Genomic DNA, 18,914 nt, shown 5'->3' with positions numbered 1-18,914 from the left:
ACAAAAAGATCAAATCACCTATTATAATAAGAATTTTAAAAATTAGGGGCCAGGTGCGGTAGCTCATGCCTGTAATCCGAGCACTTTGGGAGACCAAGGCAAAAGGATTGCTTAAGCCTAGGAGCTCAAGACCAGCCTGGGCAACATAGGGAGACCCCGTTTCTTTAAAAAAATTTGAAAATTAGCCAGGTGTGGTGCCATGTGCCTGTGGTCCCAGCTACTTGGAGGTTGAGGTGGCAGGATCACTTAAGCTCAGTAAGTTGAGGCTACAGTGAGCTGTGATCATGCCACTGTACTCCAGCCTGGGCAACAGAGTAAGGCCCTGTCTCAAAACACAAACAAACAGGTCGGGCATGGTGGCTCATGCCTGTAATCCCAGCACTTTGGGAGGCCAAGGTGGGTGGATCACCTGAGGTCAGGAGTTTAAGACCAGCCTGGCCAACATGGCGAAACCCTATCTCTACTAAAAATACAAACATTAGCCGGGTGTGGTGGTGCATACCTGTAATCCCAGCTACTCAGAAGGCTGAGGCAGGAGAATCGCTTGAACCTGGGAGGTGGAGGTTGCAGTGAGCCAAGATCGCGCCACTGCACTCCAGCCTGGGTGACAGAGCAAGACTTCGTCTCAAAACAAACAAACAAACGAACAAAAAATTAGGTCACTACAGATTTCTTAAGAGCAACAAACAAGCCAGATGCAGTGGCTCACGTCTGGAATCCCAGCAATTTAGAAAGCCAAGGTGGGTGGATCACTTGAGTCCAGGAGTTCGAGACCAGCCTGGGCAACATGAAGAGACCCCATCTCTACAAAAAACTTAAAAAATTAGCTGGATGTAGTGACGCATACCTGTAGACCCAGCTACTCAGGGGACTGAGGTGGGAGGATTGCTTGAGCCTGGGAGGTCAAGGCTGCAGTATGCCCTGATCATGCCACTGCACCCTAGCCTGGGTGACAGAGTGAGACCCTGTCTCAATAAATAAAAATAAAAATTAAGAGCAAGATTCAAAGCAAAGTAAGAATAAGGCAGCATTTTCAAGAAATTCAAGGAAAGAAAGTGCAAGTCACCATAAAAAGGAGTGAACGGCTGGGTGCGGTGACTCATGCCTATAATCCCAGCACTGTGGGAGGCCAAGGTAGGAGGATCACTTGAGCCTGAGTTGAAGAGCAGCAGAAAAAAAAAAAAAAAAAGAGTGAATTACTGATATACCCAACATGAATGAATTTCTTTTTCTTTTTTTTTGAGAAGGAGTCTTCCTCTGTTGCCCAGGCTGGAGTGCAGTGGCGTGATCTCGGCTCACTGCAACCTGCCTCCTGGGTTCAAGTGATTCTCCTGCCTCAGCCTCCCAAGTAGCTGGGATTATAAGCACCTGCCACCACGCCCAGCTAAGTTTGGTATTTTTAGCAGAGACAGGGTTTCACTGTGTTGGCCAGGCTGGTCTTGAACTCCTGACCTCGTGATCCACCCGCCTCAGCCTCCCAAAGTGCTGGGATTACAGATGTGAGCCACCACACTCAGCTTGAATGAATCTCAAAAGCACTAATCTAAGTGAAAGAAGCCAGGCGAGGAGACTACATGATTCCATTTTTAACACATTCTAGAAAAGCCAAAACCATAGTGGTAGAAGGCCCGTCTGTAGTTGCTAGAGGATAGGAGAAGGGAGGAGATTAATTACAAAGAGACACCAGAAAACTTTTTGGGTGAAAGAAACATTCTATAGCAGAGATCAGCAAACAACTGTAAAGGTCCAAATAGTAAACATTTTAGGATTTGCAAGCCGTATAATCTCTGTTGCAACTACTAAGCACTACCACTGTGATGCAAGAACAGCCAGAAACACTACATAAATGAAAGTGTGGCTGTGTTCCAATAAAAATTTATAAAACCAGGCAGCAGGCCAAATTTTGTCTGTGGCCTGTAGTTTGCTGACCCATGTTCCACATCATAATGAAGTTGGTGGTTACACTTTCTGTTTGTCACATTTTTCAAATTGTATTCTTACAACTGGTGAATTTTTATATAACTTATACCTCAATAAAGCTGATTTTTTTTTAAGTGTAAGCCAACGATTTTATACCCAGCCAAGCTGTCCTTCAAATATCAAGGCCATAGGAAGGAAAAAAACCATTTTGAATATGCAGGAACTCAGAGAATGCTGTACACACAAGCCCTTTCTGAGGAATCTTCTAGAGGATGTGTTTCATCTAACCAAGAGATAACCAGGGATATGTTGGCAAAGGACACATACCCAATTGTATAGCAAAGACAGAAATAAGGATAGGAACATGGGTGAAATAATAGCACTTAAATGTTACATGTTCTGACAAAGTAGAAAGAATACAACTAAAAACAATGGGAGGAGGAAAAAAGAGAAAGTATAATTAGATCACTGACTGCTGTACAGGTAATAGAAGGAATCAAAGCATACCATTTCATACTGATAAACCAGATAGTAAACAAAAAAATTTTATTTTTTTTTTGAGACAGAGTTTCACTCTTGTTGCCCAGGCTGGAGTTCAGTGGCGCGATCTCCACTCACGGCAACCTCCACTCCCGGGTTCAAGCAATTCTCCTGCCTCAGCCTCCTAAGTAGCTGGGATTACAGATGCCCACCACCACACCCAGCTAATATTGTATTTTTAGTACAGGCAGAGTTTCACCATGTTGGTCAGGCTGGTCTCAAACTCCTGACCTTAGGTGATCCACCTTCCTCGTCCTCCCAAAGTGCTGGTATTACAGGTATGAGCCATCATGCTTAGCAAAAAAATAAAAAATAAAAAAATAAGGTCAATTAACGACACTATAAAGGGTATAAATACAAACTTTCCAAGTAACAATGAATATTTTTTAAAATTAGCAAAAAAGGCACATCAAATAGAGAAAACAATGTAATTAGCAAAAAAGGCACATCAAATAGAGAAAACAATGTAAATAGTAAGAAACTAGCAAAGACAAACTTATATGGTCTTTCCATTTTAAAATATAAATTTTGGATAAATTACCCAAATAGAAAATATTATTTCTACACGAAGAAGCATAGGCAAGCTACCCAAAAAGGTAATTAGAATAAAACATTGAAAGCATTTTTTTGAGACAGAGTCTCGCTCTGTCTCCCAGGCTGGAGTGCAGTGGCACGATCTTGGCTCACTGCAAGCTCCACCTCCCGGGTTCACGCCATTCTCCTGCCTCAGCCTCCCAAGTAGCTGGGACTACAGGCAACCGCCACCACACCCGGCTAATTTTCTGTATTTTTAGTAGAGACGGGGTTTCACCGTGTTAGCCAGGATGGTCTCGATCTCCTGACCTCGTGGATCCGCCCGCCTCGGCCTCCCAAAGTGCTAGGATTACAGGCGTGAGCCACCGCACCTGGCCGCATTATTTTATTTTTTATATTTATTTATTTATTTATTTAGAGATGGAATCTCACTCTCGCCAGGCTGGAGTGCAGTGGCGCGATCTCGGCTCACTGCAAGCTCCGCCTCCCGGGTTCACGCCGTTTTCCTGCCTCAGCCTCCAGAGTAGCTGGGACTACAGGCGCCCGCCACCACGACTGGCTAATTTTTTGTATTTTTAGTAGAGACGGGGTTTCACCGTGTTAGCCAGGATGGTCTCGATCTTCTGATCTCGTGATCTACCCGCCTCGGCCTCCCAAAGTGCTGGGATTAAAGGCGTTGAGCCACCGCGCCTGGCCCCATTTTTTAATTTTTAAAGAGATATGGTCTGGCTTTGTTGCCCAGGCTGGAGTGCAGTGGCACCATCATAGTTTATTATAACCTCAGACTCCTGAGTTCCAGTGCTCTTCCTGCCTTAGCCACCCCAACACCTAGGCCTACATGTGCATGCCACCACACTGGGCTAATTTTTAAAAGTTTTTTTTTAGAGAGTGGGTCTTGCCATGTTGCCCAGGCTGGTCTCAAATTTCTGGCCTCAAGTGATCCTCCCACCTCAGCTGAGATTACAGGTGTGAGCCCCTGTCCCTAGCCTGAAAGCATTTTTTTTTTAAAGTTTTAAAAGCAGAGTAATAATAGCAGTGATATTCGCTTAATGTTTACCATGTGAAAGATACAGTACTAATAAACAGAATCTTATGTTGTCTCAAATAAGCCTATAAAGTAGGCACTATTATTATTTCATTTGACAGATCATAACATTGAGGTTAGAAAGACTAGTTAAGTAGTCCAAGATAACAGAGCAAATAAGGGGTAGGGTTATTCAAATTAAGATGTTAGATTTCTATGATCACTTCACTATACTGCTACTAACATATTCAAATAGCTTAGTGAGTTCTACTAATTCATTTCCCAAAATAATTCTTGAGTGGTTCATTTCCCCTGAAATTAATTCAAATCCCAGAGGGTGATTCATAGACTTTCAAAGTCACAAGAGGCTTTAGGAGCCATTGAGTCTAACTTCATAAATTGGTACCATATTCTCTTCTAAAAGAGTTCCATTATTGTGGTTCTTACTAGCTCATTCAGACCACTCTGATTATTAGACAATTTCCCTGTATTAAGATAAATCTCCCTTTTCATAATTCACTCACATGAAACTCTTAGGGTTATTCTCTGAAGCCACAAAGAATATATTGAATTTCTATCTAGTCAACCATTTTTTACATAAAGATAAATCAGGACTACCTCAAGCTTTATTTTTTTCAGGTTAGGCAGCTTCACTCAACACTGCCAATTATTCATCAATTTTTGAAACCATCATCATATTCACTGTATTCATTCTTCTCTAGATGGATAAAGTGTGACATCTTAAAGATTTTACTTGAGGCACATTCTAAAAATCAAAGTAAATTAAAGAAATCACTTCCTTCAAGCTCGATAATATACTTCTATGAAATTTATGTGAGCTTCTTTGGCTCTATAGATATGAAGGCATATGGAAGTTACTAAAAACTCTAAATTGTTATTAATAGCATGCCATCAGCCATTTATTAAAAAGCTGAACCCATCACGTCTCAGAATAAAGCTTTTTTAGGCATTACTGGGTGGTTTCCAAAATTTTCACAAGTTTCTTATTATTTATTTTTGCCCAGGATCCCATGTTCTAAAAGATGCTTAAACCAAACTATTATATATTTACTAAGTTATTAAATAATTTTTCTGTCATTGGTAATCTATGGTATATATATATCATAGATATATATATACCATAGATTACCAGCGCTCTAAAATATTTCTAACAAACAGAAAAGTAATTTGATGTTTTACTTTGCATGTACAGGCTAATTAGGGGTAAATGTGCAATTACCATTAGGCTTTTCTGAAATAGAGAACAGCTTGAGAGCCACCCATACCCGATCTGCTTGCCGCCCTAGGGTCTAAAGACCCTAATTAAATGATTATAATAATGGCTAATGTTGGTCCAAATATGCAACTGATCCAAATGAAAACAGGATTCAAAAAGGAGACTACAATAGAATCCAAGCTATCAGCCAAATAATAAAAACCTTGAAAAAATTAGGGTCATGGTAAGAAAAATATGTTTCTTTTCCCAACTTGAAGCGTGGGTGAAAACGGGCACAGAGGATAAATCAAATTCCAGGAAAAAAAACAAAAACACTATACAAGAGTTATGATTTACATATAAGGAAAACTAAAATGTAGCAAGATTTAAAGCAACTGATGAAGCATTAAAAAACAAAGGAAAAACATTTGACAGTCTTCAATAGCAGAAAGGTCTGTAATATAGGAAACAAAGGGCAAGGAATAAACTCAATACACTACATCGTTCAGCAAAGTATGGATACAGTCATAAATATTAATGATGGCTACTGATTTTCAACTTTTGAAATCAACAATAAGGTGCAGAAGATTTATTTACTGCTCAAAACAAAATGTAAATGTTATCAACTTTGACAATGTAAAAGAACTGTCAATCAATTAGGAAATGAGAGCGGGAACTCCCTAATACCCTTTCTTACCAAGTAGATGGGTTAAGAGGTAGTGTCAGTTTATAAATTATGGAACAAGAAACAGAGGTTAAAGTCTATTATTACTTAAAGTTACAAAGGTAACCACAAAAGAGGAACCAAAAACTATGATATAACTATATGAAGGAAGGGGATAGGTTTGTATTGTGTAAATACTCATCCATCTTGGCAGGAGGTCAGCAGATGATGTCTAAAGTAGATAAAACATGAAACATCAGTTTAAGCATATGATTTAGAGATATGAAGATAATCACAAGAACCAAAAACAGTTAAAAGTGGTTCACTCTAAGCAATGAGTCTGGGAATGGCGAAGAATGTTGTTTTTCATTATAAGCTCATCTTATTCTGTATCTTTTAAATATGTACATATATTACTTGATTAAAAATTAATATTCTCAATTCTCCTATCATAGATAGTATGTATGTGTATATATATATGTACACACACACACACACACATCACCCTTACAATTAGCAAGATACAGCAAGGACTGCTTTACTTTCATAGTGATAAAATTTTGTGTGTGTGTGTGTGTGTGTGTGTGTGTGTATTTCATGTTTTATCTACTTTAGACATCATCTGCTGACCTCCTGCCAAGATGGATGAGTATTTACACAACACAAACCTATCCCCTTCCTTCATATAGTTATATCAGTTTTATATATGTGTGTATATACACACACACACACACACACACACTTTTTTACCTGCATCCTCTATAATCCAGTATATAGTGATAGAATTATTTGGGTGCATTCCCAATTAGTCTCCCTGTGATTATGTGAACCCTTACAATTAAGTTCTTGTCAATGGAACATACGTAGAAATTATGGATACAACTTCCAGAACATGCTCTTTTTGTTTTGTTTGTTTTTTTAGACGGAGTCTTGCTCTGTGCCAGGCTGGAGTGCAGTGGTACGATCTTGGCTCACTGCAACCTCCGACTCCCTGGTTCAAGCGATTGTCCTGCCTCAGCCTCCCGAGTAGCTGGGACTATAGGCATGCACCACCATGCCCAGCTATTTTTTGTATTTTTAGTAGAGACAGGGTTTCACAATGTTAGCCAAGATGGTCTCGATCTCCTGACCTCGTGATCCGCCCACCTCGACCTCCCAAAGTGCTGGGATTACAGGCATGAGCCACTACACCTGGCCCAGATCATGCTCTTAAAAGGAATGGGTGTTTTCCTTTTTCTCCTGCTTACCTCCCCATTGGCTGGAAGAGGGAAATGGTGAAGGTAAACTATCTTTAACCTTGTAGATGAGGGAAAGAGCAGAGCAACAAGAAAGGAGTCTAGGTCTTCAGCACCATGGAACCACCATATTAGTCTTGAACTGTTTGGACTGCTATGGGAGACAGAAACTTATTTTGTTTAAGGTATTGTGGTTTGGTCTTTTTTAATAGCAACTGAACAATGTACCCTCATGCACAAGGCATATGAAGAGGCAAATAAGACCAGCCTGCAGAACAGGATTGGAGTTGGAGCATGGGAGTAAGCTATATAAGACTCTAAAAAGGCCTGGAAAGGTAAGCAAAAGGTGTTTACACCTGATACAGTAAGCATTAAGAAGCCTAAGCAGCAAAGTGACATAACAGAAATCAGTACACTAGGAAAAAATCAGTATAATGTGTAGAATGGATTGGATCTGAAAGGAGGGAAAATGAAAAGTATGACAACCAATCAGACACCAGGTATGTTACTTGTAAGTTTCAACTACGAACCTGGGCTGGGATGGTATCAATGAAAATATGGTGAAAGGGATGGCTATGAAAGGCATTTGTAAGAACTGCTGAGTTAATCTGATGACGGTCTGAAAGAATCAGTGATTATTCTAAGATATATGATCTAAAATGCTGAAAACTCTGGCAGAAATAAAAAAATAAAGAGGGCCTGTGTTGGTATGAAGCACTGAAAATACAGGTAAGAAAATAGGCCGGGCACAGTGGCTCACGCCTGTAATCCCAGCACTTTGGGAGGCCGAGGTGGGTGGATCACCTGAGGTCAGGAGTTTGAGACCAGCCTGGCCAATATGGTGAAACCCCGTCTCTACTAAAAATACAAAAATTAGCCAGATGTGGTGGCAGGTGCCCGTAATCTCTGCTACTTGGGAGGCTGAAACAGGAGAATCACTTGAACAAGGGAGGCGGAGGTTGCAGTGAGCTGAGATCCCGCCATTGCACTCCAGCCTGGGCAACAAGAACAAAACTCCATCTCAAAAAAAAGAAAGAAAGAAAGAAAGAAAGAAAATAAGCTGCAGATAGATTTCAAGTCATATAGAAACTTTCTAAGCTTGTTACAAGGTTACATCTAAATAAAAGAAATATTACCTTATTATATTAGTTTATAAGACTTGGATAGCTGTTAACCATCTACCCCACATTTCTTCTCTGCTATCAACATGTCTGGAAAAACAATAAGAAATTAACAAAACTTTCACCTTTTTCTTCCCATTCAGAATGATTAGGCATGATAGATGCTAAGTAGAGGCTGAGACACTCCCAAAGTACTTTCTGTACTGAAAAAATGTGAAAGGAATTAGTTTTAAATTCACAACATGGCCGGGCGCGGTGGCTCACGCCTGTAATCCCAGCACTTTGGGAGGCCGAGCCGGGCAGATCACGAGGTCAAGAGATTGAGACCATCCTGGCCAACTTGGTGAAACCCTGTCTCTACTAAAAATACAAAAACTAGCTGGGCATGGTGGCATGTGCCTGTAATCCCAGCTATTCGGGAGGCTGAGGTAGGAGAATCACTTGAACCCACAAGGTGGAGGTTGTCGTGAGCCGAGATCGCGCCATTGCACTCTAGCCTGGGCAACAAGAGCAAAACTCCATCTCAAAAAAGAAAAAAAAAATTCACAATATAATTAAGGAAGAATTTTATGTGATGGCAAGTTACGGTAAAGCATATTCTCTAAGTACCAGAGATTATTTTAAAATATGTACCTTCCTCTGCCAACCAATGGGGAAAAAAAATAAAATGGATCTTTCACTATACCTTAATAACTTTTAATTGATACATAGTATTTAGATGTTATTTCTCAAAGGATATGTTCCTTGGATTCCTTTACATCTCTAACAAACTACAATGTTATACAAAACCTAAAATGCAGGTAACATTAGAAGTTAATGTTAAACTTCTGTAGCTGGCTACTAAAACACATACACTCCACAAGTAATTTCATGCAATCCATAACACTATTAAAAAAAAGAAAAAAATTGGGCCAGGCGCAGTGGCTAACGCTTGTAATCCCAGCACTTTGGGAGGCCGAGGTGGGCAGATCACAAAGTCAGGAGTTTGAGACCAGCCTGGCCAACATGGTGAAACCTCGCCTCTACTAAAAATACAAAAATTAGCCAGGCGTGGTAGCATATGCCTGTAATCCTAGCTACTCAGGAGGCTGAGGCAGGAGAATTGCTTGAACCGGGGAGGCGGAGGTTGCAGTGAGCTGAGGTTGTGCCACTGCACTCCAGCCTGGACGACAGAGCAAGACTCTGTCTCAGAAAAAAAAAAAAAGAAAGAAAGAAAGAAAAAAATTGGTTGGGTGCAGTGGCTCACTCCTGTAATCCTAGCACTTTGGGAGGCCAAGTCGGGTGGATCACTTGAGGTCAGGAGTTCGAGGCCATCCTGGCCAACATGGTGAAACCCCATCTCTACTAAAAGTACAAAAATTAGCTGGGTATGGTGGCACGTGCCTGTAAGTCCCAGCTACTCGGGAGGCTAAGACACGAGAATCACTTAAACCGGAGAGGCAGAGGTTGCAGTGAGCCAAGATCACACCACTGCATTCCAGCTTAGGCAACAGAGTGAGACTCTGTCTCAAAAAATAAAATAAAATATTTTTTAAATCATAAAATCTAGGTACAAGGGACCACTGGGGAAAAAAAATCACAGAATCTTGGATTTGGAAGGGTCCTTAGAGATCTAGTGTATATTCAAATCTGATGACAAAATCCCTTCTACAATATCCCTTACAGTGAAATGGTCAACCATTCTTTGCTTCAACATATTTGGTGACAGAAAACACTTTTTCAAAGCCAACTTTTTGATTGTTAGGATAGCTTTGTGAATACTTACTTATAATGAGCCAAAATCTGCCTCCCATTTGTCCTGGTTTGACCCTCTACTACATGACATTTCTTCAAATTTAAACACCACTGCTCCCTAAAGGTTTTGCTAAACCAAACCACCTCCATCCCTTCAAAGCACCATGTAAGATGCTGATCCTCTTGTTATCTTCATCACTCTTATCCAATAATCTTTAGTTTTACACTGCCACCCTGAAAGCATTTAACCAAAGCTAAATATAATATTAATAAAAATATTTTTGTAACAGCACAATCGAATCTTTCCCCTCCTACAGCCTAAGATCTCATTAACCAGAATGTAATACAGCCAAGCATCAAGATCTACTGCAATCCAAAAGAACCTTCAGTGATGGCAGATCTATTCCCTATCTGCACTGTCCAACGGGGTGGGCACTAGCTCCATGTGGCTACTGAGCTCTTGAAATGTGGCTAATATGACTAAAGATATAAATTTTTAATTTTATTTATTTATGTTTTTATTTTGAGGCAGTTTCGCTCTTTCACCCAGGCTGGGGTACAATGGAGCGATCTCAGGTCACTGCAAACTCCACTCCCCGGGTTCAAGCGATTCTCCTGCTTCAGCCTCCGAGTAGCTGGGATTATAGGCTCCTGTCACCATGCCCAGCTAATTTTTGTATTTTTAGTAGAGACGGGTTTTCGCATTGTTGGCCAGGCTGGTCTCGTACCCCTGACCTCAGGTGATCCACCCACCTCGGCCTCCCAAAGTGCTAGGATTACAGGCATAAGCCACCACGCCTGGCCAATTTTATTTATTTTTATATAATTTAAATTTAAATATATACATAGGATTTCAAGTTTACTTACTAGTACCTATCCATAAGACTGGCTTGAAATAAGTCAAAATGAGAAGGCCTCTGGACTTTGAGGCTCCAATTTCTTAGGATTTTACCAGCTGGTTCTATTTTTCCCATGTGCATACAAAAGTAGTGGAATATTAAGAGTAAATGCTGGCTGGGCGCAGGGGCTCATGCCTATAATCCCAGCAATATTGGAGACTGAGGCGGGTGGATCACTTGAGCCCAGGGGTTTGAGACCTGCCTGGGCAACATGACAAAACCCCGTCTCTACCAAAAAAAAAAAAAAAAAAAAAAAAAAGCCAGTCATGGTGGTGTGCATCTGTAGTCCCAGTTACTCGGGAGGCTGAGATGGAGGAGTCACTTGAACCCAGGAAACAGAGGTTGCAGTGAGCTAAGATCACGCCACGGCACTCCAGCTTGGGCGACAGAAAGAGGCTCTGTCTCAAAAAAAAAAAAAGGGTAAGAATAAATGCTCTTTTCTACTAGCAACACCTACTAGTGGCTAAGAACTGGTGCTGTAGATAGAATTAGAAAATAATTTCATTATTTACAAAAGTAAATGCTTTTAGGATATAAAAACTATAAATCATCATAATTCTTGCATATTCAAATGCCTACTAAAAATCTCGACTTAAATGTCTTATAAGAAAAGCATTCCTCAAAATAATCTGATCTCCCACAGTCCCCTCCTCACAGAATAAACGTGGCTGCTCACTCACTCACCATTTCCAATTTAGAAAATGGCAAATCATTCCAGTTGCCAAGGCCTAAAACCTTGGTGTTGGATCCTTGCCTCCAATCTTTTCTCCCAGATCCTAAATCCAAATCTGGAATTCGCTATTTCTTCTGCCTGGAATGCTTATCCCAAGTCTACCTGCGTGATATGTGTCTACTCCTCCAGCAAATCTTTGGTCTAATGATACCTTACTGAGGCCTTCTCTACAACTATAAACCTACTGCCCCACACACTCTGTCCTCCCTCCCTACTTTGTCACTTATCATGTGACATACTATACTTGGCTGCTCCCATTAGAAGCTACAAGAGGGAGTGGATGTTTGTTTTGTTCACTGCTGTATCCCCAGTGCCTGTCATATAGAAAGCACTAAAATATCAGCTGACTAAATGACAAATTCCATAAACATTATATATGTAAAATGACAAAATCAAGAATGCAAAAGAAACATAAGTAGAAACAATTGATCATTAGGGGAATGGACTGAATTATTTTTACAAATAAAAATAGATAAAAGAACAATTGCTTTCAGTGGTCAGTACAGTAGTTTCCCTTTACCCCCAGGAAATACGGTCCAAGACCCTTAATAGATGCCTGAAACCGCATACAATACCAAAGCCCATACAGCCCATACAGATACTCAACATTTTTTTTTTTTTTGAGACAAGGTATTGCTCCATCACCCAGGCTTGAGTGCAGTGGCATGATCTTGGCTTACTGCACCCTCAACCTCTCGGGCTCAAGTGATCCTCCCATCTCAGCCTCCCACGTAGCTCATGTAGCTGAGACTACAGGCATGCACCATAATGCCCAGCTAATTTTGTTTATTTTTTGTACAGAAAATGACAAATGTTATTTTCACTATGTTGCCTAGGCTGGTCTCAAACTCCTGGACTGAAGCGATCCTCCTGACTCAGCCTCCCAAAGTTCTGAGATTACAGGTGTGAGCCACTGCACTCGGCCTTCCTTAACTTATAACAGGTTTATGTCCCTTATGACAGGTTTACATCCAGTAAAGTAAAAAACTTGTAAGTCAAACCACTGTTAAGTCAGGGACCATCTGTATGTTGTTTTCTTCCTATACGTAACATACCTATAATAAAGTTTAGTTTATAAATTAGGCACAATTAAGAAATTAACAAAAATAATGAATAAAATAGAACAAGTATAATTACATGCCAGCACCATTATTCTTGCACTTTGGGTCCATTATTAAGTAAAATAAGGATTATTTGGACACAAGCCCTGTGATACTATGACAGCCACTGCTAACCAAATAGGCTACTAAGTGACAAACGGGCAGGTAGTGTAGACAGCATAGATATGCTGAACAAAGGGATGATTCATGTCACGGGCAGGATCAAGTGGGACGTCCAGAGAGTTCCTCACGCTACTCAAAACAGCACACAATTTAAAACTTATGAATTGCTTGTTTCAGGAATTTCCCATTTAATATTTTCAGACCTCAGTTGACTTGGGGTAACTGAAACTTCAGAAAGCAAAACCATGGGATAAGGGAGGGACTACTCTATAGCATTTGAAGCCTATCCATTAAGTTAACCTCCCACAAACCCTCTGGTTTAAATACCCCTGCTCCAGAACATCACCTCACCTACTCTGGCTATCTTCCTAAATTTTACCATGGCTTGAAATTATCTCAATACGAGTAGGAAGTAAACTCTAATATAAACATTATTTAAATAGTCACATTCCCTGGATTAAGCAGGCTCACAGTTTTAAATTAAGCTAATTTGTTTCACGAGCACATTACCAGTCCATAATCATAAAATAATTGTATTTTTTCATTTCTAGAGACCTGTGCTGTCCAATATGGTAACTACTGGATACATGTGGTTATTTCATTAAGTTAATTTTTTAAAAAATCGAATTTCGGTTCTTCAGTTGTCCACATTTCAAATGTTAAATGCCACATGTAGCTAGTAGCTACCACACTGGACAATATAGAGAACATCACCAAGCACTCTATAGGGCAAGACTGCTATAGACTTTTTCTAAAACATTATTCTAAAGCATAAAACTGATTTAGCTGAAATGCTGGCAGAATTCAACCTTATAATTTTCAATTCTCCATGTCACTGGTTCTCAAAATGTGGTCCCTGGACCAGCAGTGGCACCACTTACAAATCTGTTAGAAATACAAATTCTCAAGCTCCGGCAATCTGTGTTTTGAAAAGCTCTCCAGGTGATTCAGGAGATTTTGAAGCATGCTCAAGTTTTAGTCACTGTTCTAAGTTACTTAAGAGTGGTTATAATATAAGCCATGACATAAGAAATCTACCATTACAATCTGAAATATTCTATAAATGATGCATCAACTATGAAATCATACAACCACAGTCCTATTATGATAGATTTTAATACAAAAGGAAAACAAAATATTCTTAAAAAATTATATTAAGCTTCATTTCTTAAAAACAAAACAAAACAACTATTGGCCAGGTGTGGTGGATCATGCCTGTAATCCCAGCACTTTGGGAGGCTGAGGCAGGCGGATCACCTGAGGTTGGGAATTCAAGACCAGCTGACCAACATGGAGAAACCTTGTCTCTACTAAAAATACAAAATTAGCTGGGTGTGGTGGCGCCTGCCTGTAATCCCAGCTACTCGGGAGGCTGAGGCCAGAGAATTGCTTGAACCTGGGAAGCAGAGGTTGTGGTGAGCTGAGATCGCGCCATTGCACTCCAGCCTGGGCAATAAGAGTGAAACTCTGTCTCAAAAAAAAAAAAAACCATTAAAAATGTAATTTCCTTCCCCTTCTAGTAAGCAGGCCCCTTTTCATTTCAACATCAACACAATCACATTTTTATATTTTTCTAAGATTTCAATTAAAAGCCTTTAATTTAGGAAGAATATACACAGAATAATGAGGAAGGAAGGCAATATTTTCAAATTTTATGTCAATTACAATTTTCACATGAGCAAGTATTACTTTTATAATAAGCTAATAAAAAGAAATCTATTAGCTAGAATTACCTCAGCAAGAAGTTGAAACTAAAGTTGCACAAGTGTTACAAAAGAGGCTAAACAACTATTCTACTCTAATTTCCTCTTACCAATCATAAATCTAGTATAAAACTATTTGCAAAATCAACATCTATGTATATTAAATATTCCTTATTAAATTTCCTGACAGAAAAACATCCTTAGAAATTTCAGCTAAGAACAGTAATGCAATACATTAAAGTGATTATGAAACCACCGGGAAAAGATCTATCTAGTCTTGGCTTACCACAAATTTGGCCCAAAAAAGGAGAGACTTTAAGAGCCTAATTGATTACAAATTTCTGCCACAGCCAAGTGCCTACTATGATAACCTACCGGTGGAAAATTACTTAATCACAATTTGTGTACAAAATGTTTCAGGTACATATACTGCAATAGAAGGCACTGAGATCATGTTAAGGGATTTCGTAAAAATATTTACAACATATTGAGCTTATGTGCCATCCATGAGAACCCAAATCATACTTCATACTACTGTTGTAGCACATAAATGTCCATTTCCAATCAAGCATCATTCCATAAAATGAACCTGACAATGCTTGACAAAATATTGACATCTAGGCTGGGCGTGGTGGCTCACACCTGTAATTCAAGCACTTTGGGAGGCCGAGGCAGGCAGATCACCTTAGGTCAAGAGTTTGAGACCAGCCTGGCCAACATGGTGAAACCCCATTTCTACTAAAAATTAGCCAGGCGTGGTAGTGGGTGCCTGTAATCCCAGCTACTCGGGAGGCTGAGGCAGAAGAATCGCTTGAACCCAGGAGGCAGAGGTTGCAGTGAGCCAAGATCACGCCATTGCACTCCAGCTTGGGAAACAAGAGCAAAACTCTGTCTCAAAAAAAAAAAAAAAATGTTGACATCTAAACATTCACCATGGCCAGGTGCGGTGGCTCACTCTTGTAATCCCAAAATTTTGGGAGCCTGAGTCCAACAAATTGCTTGAGTCCAGGAGTTCAAGACCAGCCTGGGCAACACAGCAAAGACCCCATCTCATAAACTACCAAAAAAAAAAAAAAAAAACCCTAAAAAATTAGCCTGGTATGGTGGCACCACTGTACTCAGGAGGCTGAAGTGGGAAAATCGCTTGAGCACAGAAAGCAGGGGTTGCAGTGAGCCGAGCTCACACCACTGCACTCCAACCTGGGTGACAGTGAAACCCTGTCTAAAAAAAAAAAAAAATCAACATTCTCTCTTACCAAACACTAAAGACTCAGTTTCCACATTAAGTATTGTCCCCCCACCAAAAAAAAATCCAAAATGACTAATATATCAAGTACTGGCCTGGCGCGGTGGCTCACGCCTATAATCCCAGCACTTTGGGAGGCCGAGGTAGGCGGATCATGAAGTCAGGAGTTCGACATCAGCCTGGCCAACATAGTGAAACCCCTTCTCTACTAAAAATACAAAAATTAGCCAGGCGTGCTGGCAGGCGCCTGTAGTCCCAGCCACTCAGGAGGCTGAGACAGGACAATTGTTTGAACCTGGGAGGCGGAGGTTGCAGTGAGTTAAGACCGCGCCATTGCACTCCAGTCTGGGCTACAGAGGGAGTCTCTGTCTCAAAAAAAAAAAAAAAAAAGTACCAACCATGTGCCAAACAGTACTCCTAATTTCTCTCAATTACCTTTGTCTGTCTAGCATAGATTTAGGCATATAACGGACATTTAATGGGCATTTATGAAAAAAAGGGATGACTATTAAATTCTTAGAGAAAATTCAAAAAAAAAATTTTTTTTTTGAGGCGGAGTTTCCGCCCTTGTTGCCCAGGCTGGAGTGCAGTGGCAAGATCTTGGCTCACTGCAACCTCCCCGTCCCGGGTTCACGCGATTCTCCTGCCTCAGCCTCACAAGTAGCTGGGATTACAGGCAGGCACCACCACGCCCGGCTAATTTTTGTATTTTTAGTAGAGATGGGGTTTCACCATGTCGGCCTGGCTGGTCTCGAACTCCTGAACTCAGGTAATCCACCCGCCTCGGCCTCCCAAAGTGCTGGCATTACAGGCGTGAGCCAATGAGCCCGGCCAAAAAAAAATTTTTTTAATGGTGCCAGCCGTTAAGGAAATTACAAATCGAGTTGAGAAATAAGACAAACACATGAAAAGCTAAGTAACACAGGACAATTAAAAATACCATGTGACAAGATATGATTACTGCATAGTAGCGAAGAATGCTATAAATTCTGACCAGTGAGTTTATTATAGACTGCGGCCCTTGTAGTCTCCCAACAAAACGGGGACGCTACATTTCGATTTAAAAAAAGAAAGTGACACAGCACTCATCCTATCCTAAAATTATCATCAGAAGAAGGAATACAGTAACTAAGGAGAGTGATATAAAGAAACTCCACATAAGGTTTTTAAAGCCTATGGTAGCCCTGAAAAAAGAACATCAGACACAACCCTCTGCTGATCCAGGACCTGCAAAGGCTCCTGAAATACAAGTCTCTCAGGAACAGCATCCCCTGTTCTTTCTCCGCCCCGCACGGAGCTTTCCACTGGACAGCCGCCCGAGAAATTTCTCCCAGCATCTGCAATGGCAATACTCTCATCTTCCTCCCCTCGCCTGTATCAGACGGTGGCATCTCCCTCCAGGGGAAAAAACGGAGGGCGGGGGAGGCTGCATAAGAGGGAAAGCTTGCAGCGAGGTTGATTATGGAGGAGGAAGGTGAGAAAAATGCAGGGGACGAGGGTGGGGTCTCCTGAGCGCCAGCCCACTCTCCATAAGGCCTAGCCCACACGCTCCCACCCCGAAGGCACGCCCCTCACAAGCCGGACCCGGACGCGGACCTGAGTGACAGCAGCACCACCTGTACTGCACTCCCTCCCCCAGGGCCTGCAGGGAGACGACTGCCCCTGCCCCCACCAGCAGCGGCCCCTGGCTCTTTCTCTCCCCTTCCAGTCCACGTCGTCGACGAGTGACAGGTCCCGAGGGAGGCGACTGCAAGCGCACGCCGTTCGGGACTACCGGGGCAACTCTGCGCCGAAGCCCTCCAACAGGCGCGCGGGGACAGACAAAACGTTCCGGACGGCCCAGGGGGACCCGGTCCAGGCCCAGCCTGCCCCAGCTGCCCTACAACGGGCGGAGGTGGCACTTACTGCGGAGATTGTGGATCAGCTCCGAGTGGCTGGCGCCGCCGGATTTCCAGGCCATCGCTAAGCACACTCGGAGCAGGTACAGAACCACCTTCAGCGCGACGACGGTGCCCAGCAGTTTTCCCAAGAGTGAGACCACCTCCCACACCGTCACCGCCCCGCTCGCGTCCCCGCTGTAGCTGCCGCTGTTACTGCCGTCGCCGCCGCTGCCGCCACTGCGCGCTCCCGGCATCCCCCGCGGCACGCATGCGCTCTGCGATGCCGCGCGGCTTAGGGTGCGGCCGGGTGGGGCCGAGGGCGGGGGAGGCGTGTGGCCCAGCCGCCCGCCCCTGTGGCTGCTACCGCTGCCAGGGGACTGCAGGGAGGCCGGGCTGAGTCAGCGCCACTGCCGCTGCTGCGTGTCCCTTTCTAAGGCCTCGGACCGCACCGCTTTCGCCCTGCGGCCCGGCTCGGTAGCCTGATCAGTCGCGTTCCCGGCTGCGTCTCCAGTCACCGAGCGGGACGGCGGGATGGCGGGGTCGATCTGTGCAGACGCTGCTAGTGGTTCCGCAGTCGTCGCTGGGTCAGCTGTTTCAAGCGGCGGATCTGCTCCTATAGATGTCCAGATTGTTAGACGGTGGGCTTCATCCGTCCTACCTCGCCCAACCCAGTTGACTAATATTTGGGTCGGTGGAGCCCGAATAATACAATAAGAATAAAACCCAACGACAAAGGCCCTCTCTAACCCGAGTACACCGGCCTCTGGCTTTGTGACAAGCACGTCACTGTTAGGCTAAGCAGAGACTTTGGAACCCCGGTTCTAAAGCTCTCAGAGAGTGGAAGAGTACCAGGACATGGGGGTGGGGGTTGGGGCAAAGCTTTGCTCCCTTAGAATAATACCAACGTACAGAGTTGCGATTGGTTAAAAAATACCACTGTGTCCTTTGGTGAACGTGTTATTCTCCCGACGTAAGTGTGCATTTCCACCTAATTAAGCCTCACAAATTCCACCGTGGCTTTATTGCTCTCAGCTCTGCAAGACCATGAGTGAGAAGCTCACTGAGAACATTGCTTGTCGCGTCCAAATAGCTGACTCCTAATTAGACCTGAGACTGACAGAATCCAGCCATCATCTAGTCCAGTAACTTTTTTTTTTTTTTTTGAGACGGAGTCTCGCTCTGTCGCCCAGACTGGAGTGCAGTGGCGCGATCTCGGCTCACTGCAAGCTCCGCCTCCCGGGT

The 18,914-nt window shown here is 42.4% G+C and overlaps 1 protein-coding gene across 4 annotated transcripts in view; it reads right to left on the bottom strand.

Annotated features, from left to right (window-relative positions):
- PCMT1 (protein-L-isoaspartate (D-aspartate) O-methyltransferase) overlaps nt 1–18,914 on the bottom strand; it is a 59,128-nt gene extending 40,214 nt beyond the window's left edge. For all 4 annotated transcript variants that reach the window (XM_034963067.3, XM_063605022.1, XM_034963070.3 and 1 more), the window contains exon 1: nt 17,698–18,914. In XM_034963067.3, coding sequence (XP_034818958.1) covers nt 17,698–17,926 — 229 coding nt within the window. In that variant the 5' untranslated portion in view covers nt 17,927–18,914. The remainder of the gene's footprint in view (nt 1–17,697) is intronic.

Source organism: Pan paniscus, chromosome 5 (assembly GCF_029289425.2).
Source record: "Pan paniscus chromosome 5, NHGRI_mPanPan1-v2.0_pri, whole genome shotgun sequence".
In the NCBI taxonomy this organism is placed as follows: Eukaryota; Metazoa; Chordata; class Mammalia; order Primates; family Hominidae; genus Pan; species Pan paniscus.
The sequence above is the reverse complement of the archived record's forward strand: the minus strand, read 5'-3'. Positions and strand labels throughout refer to the sequence as shown.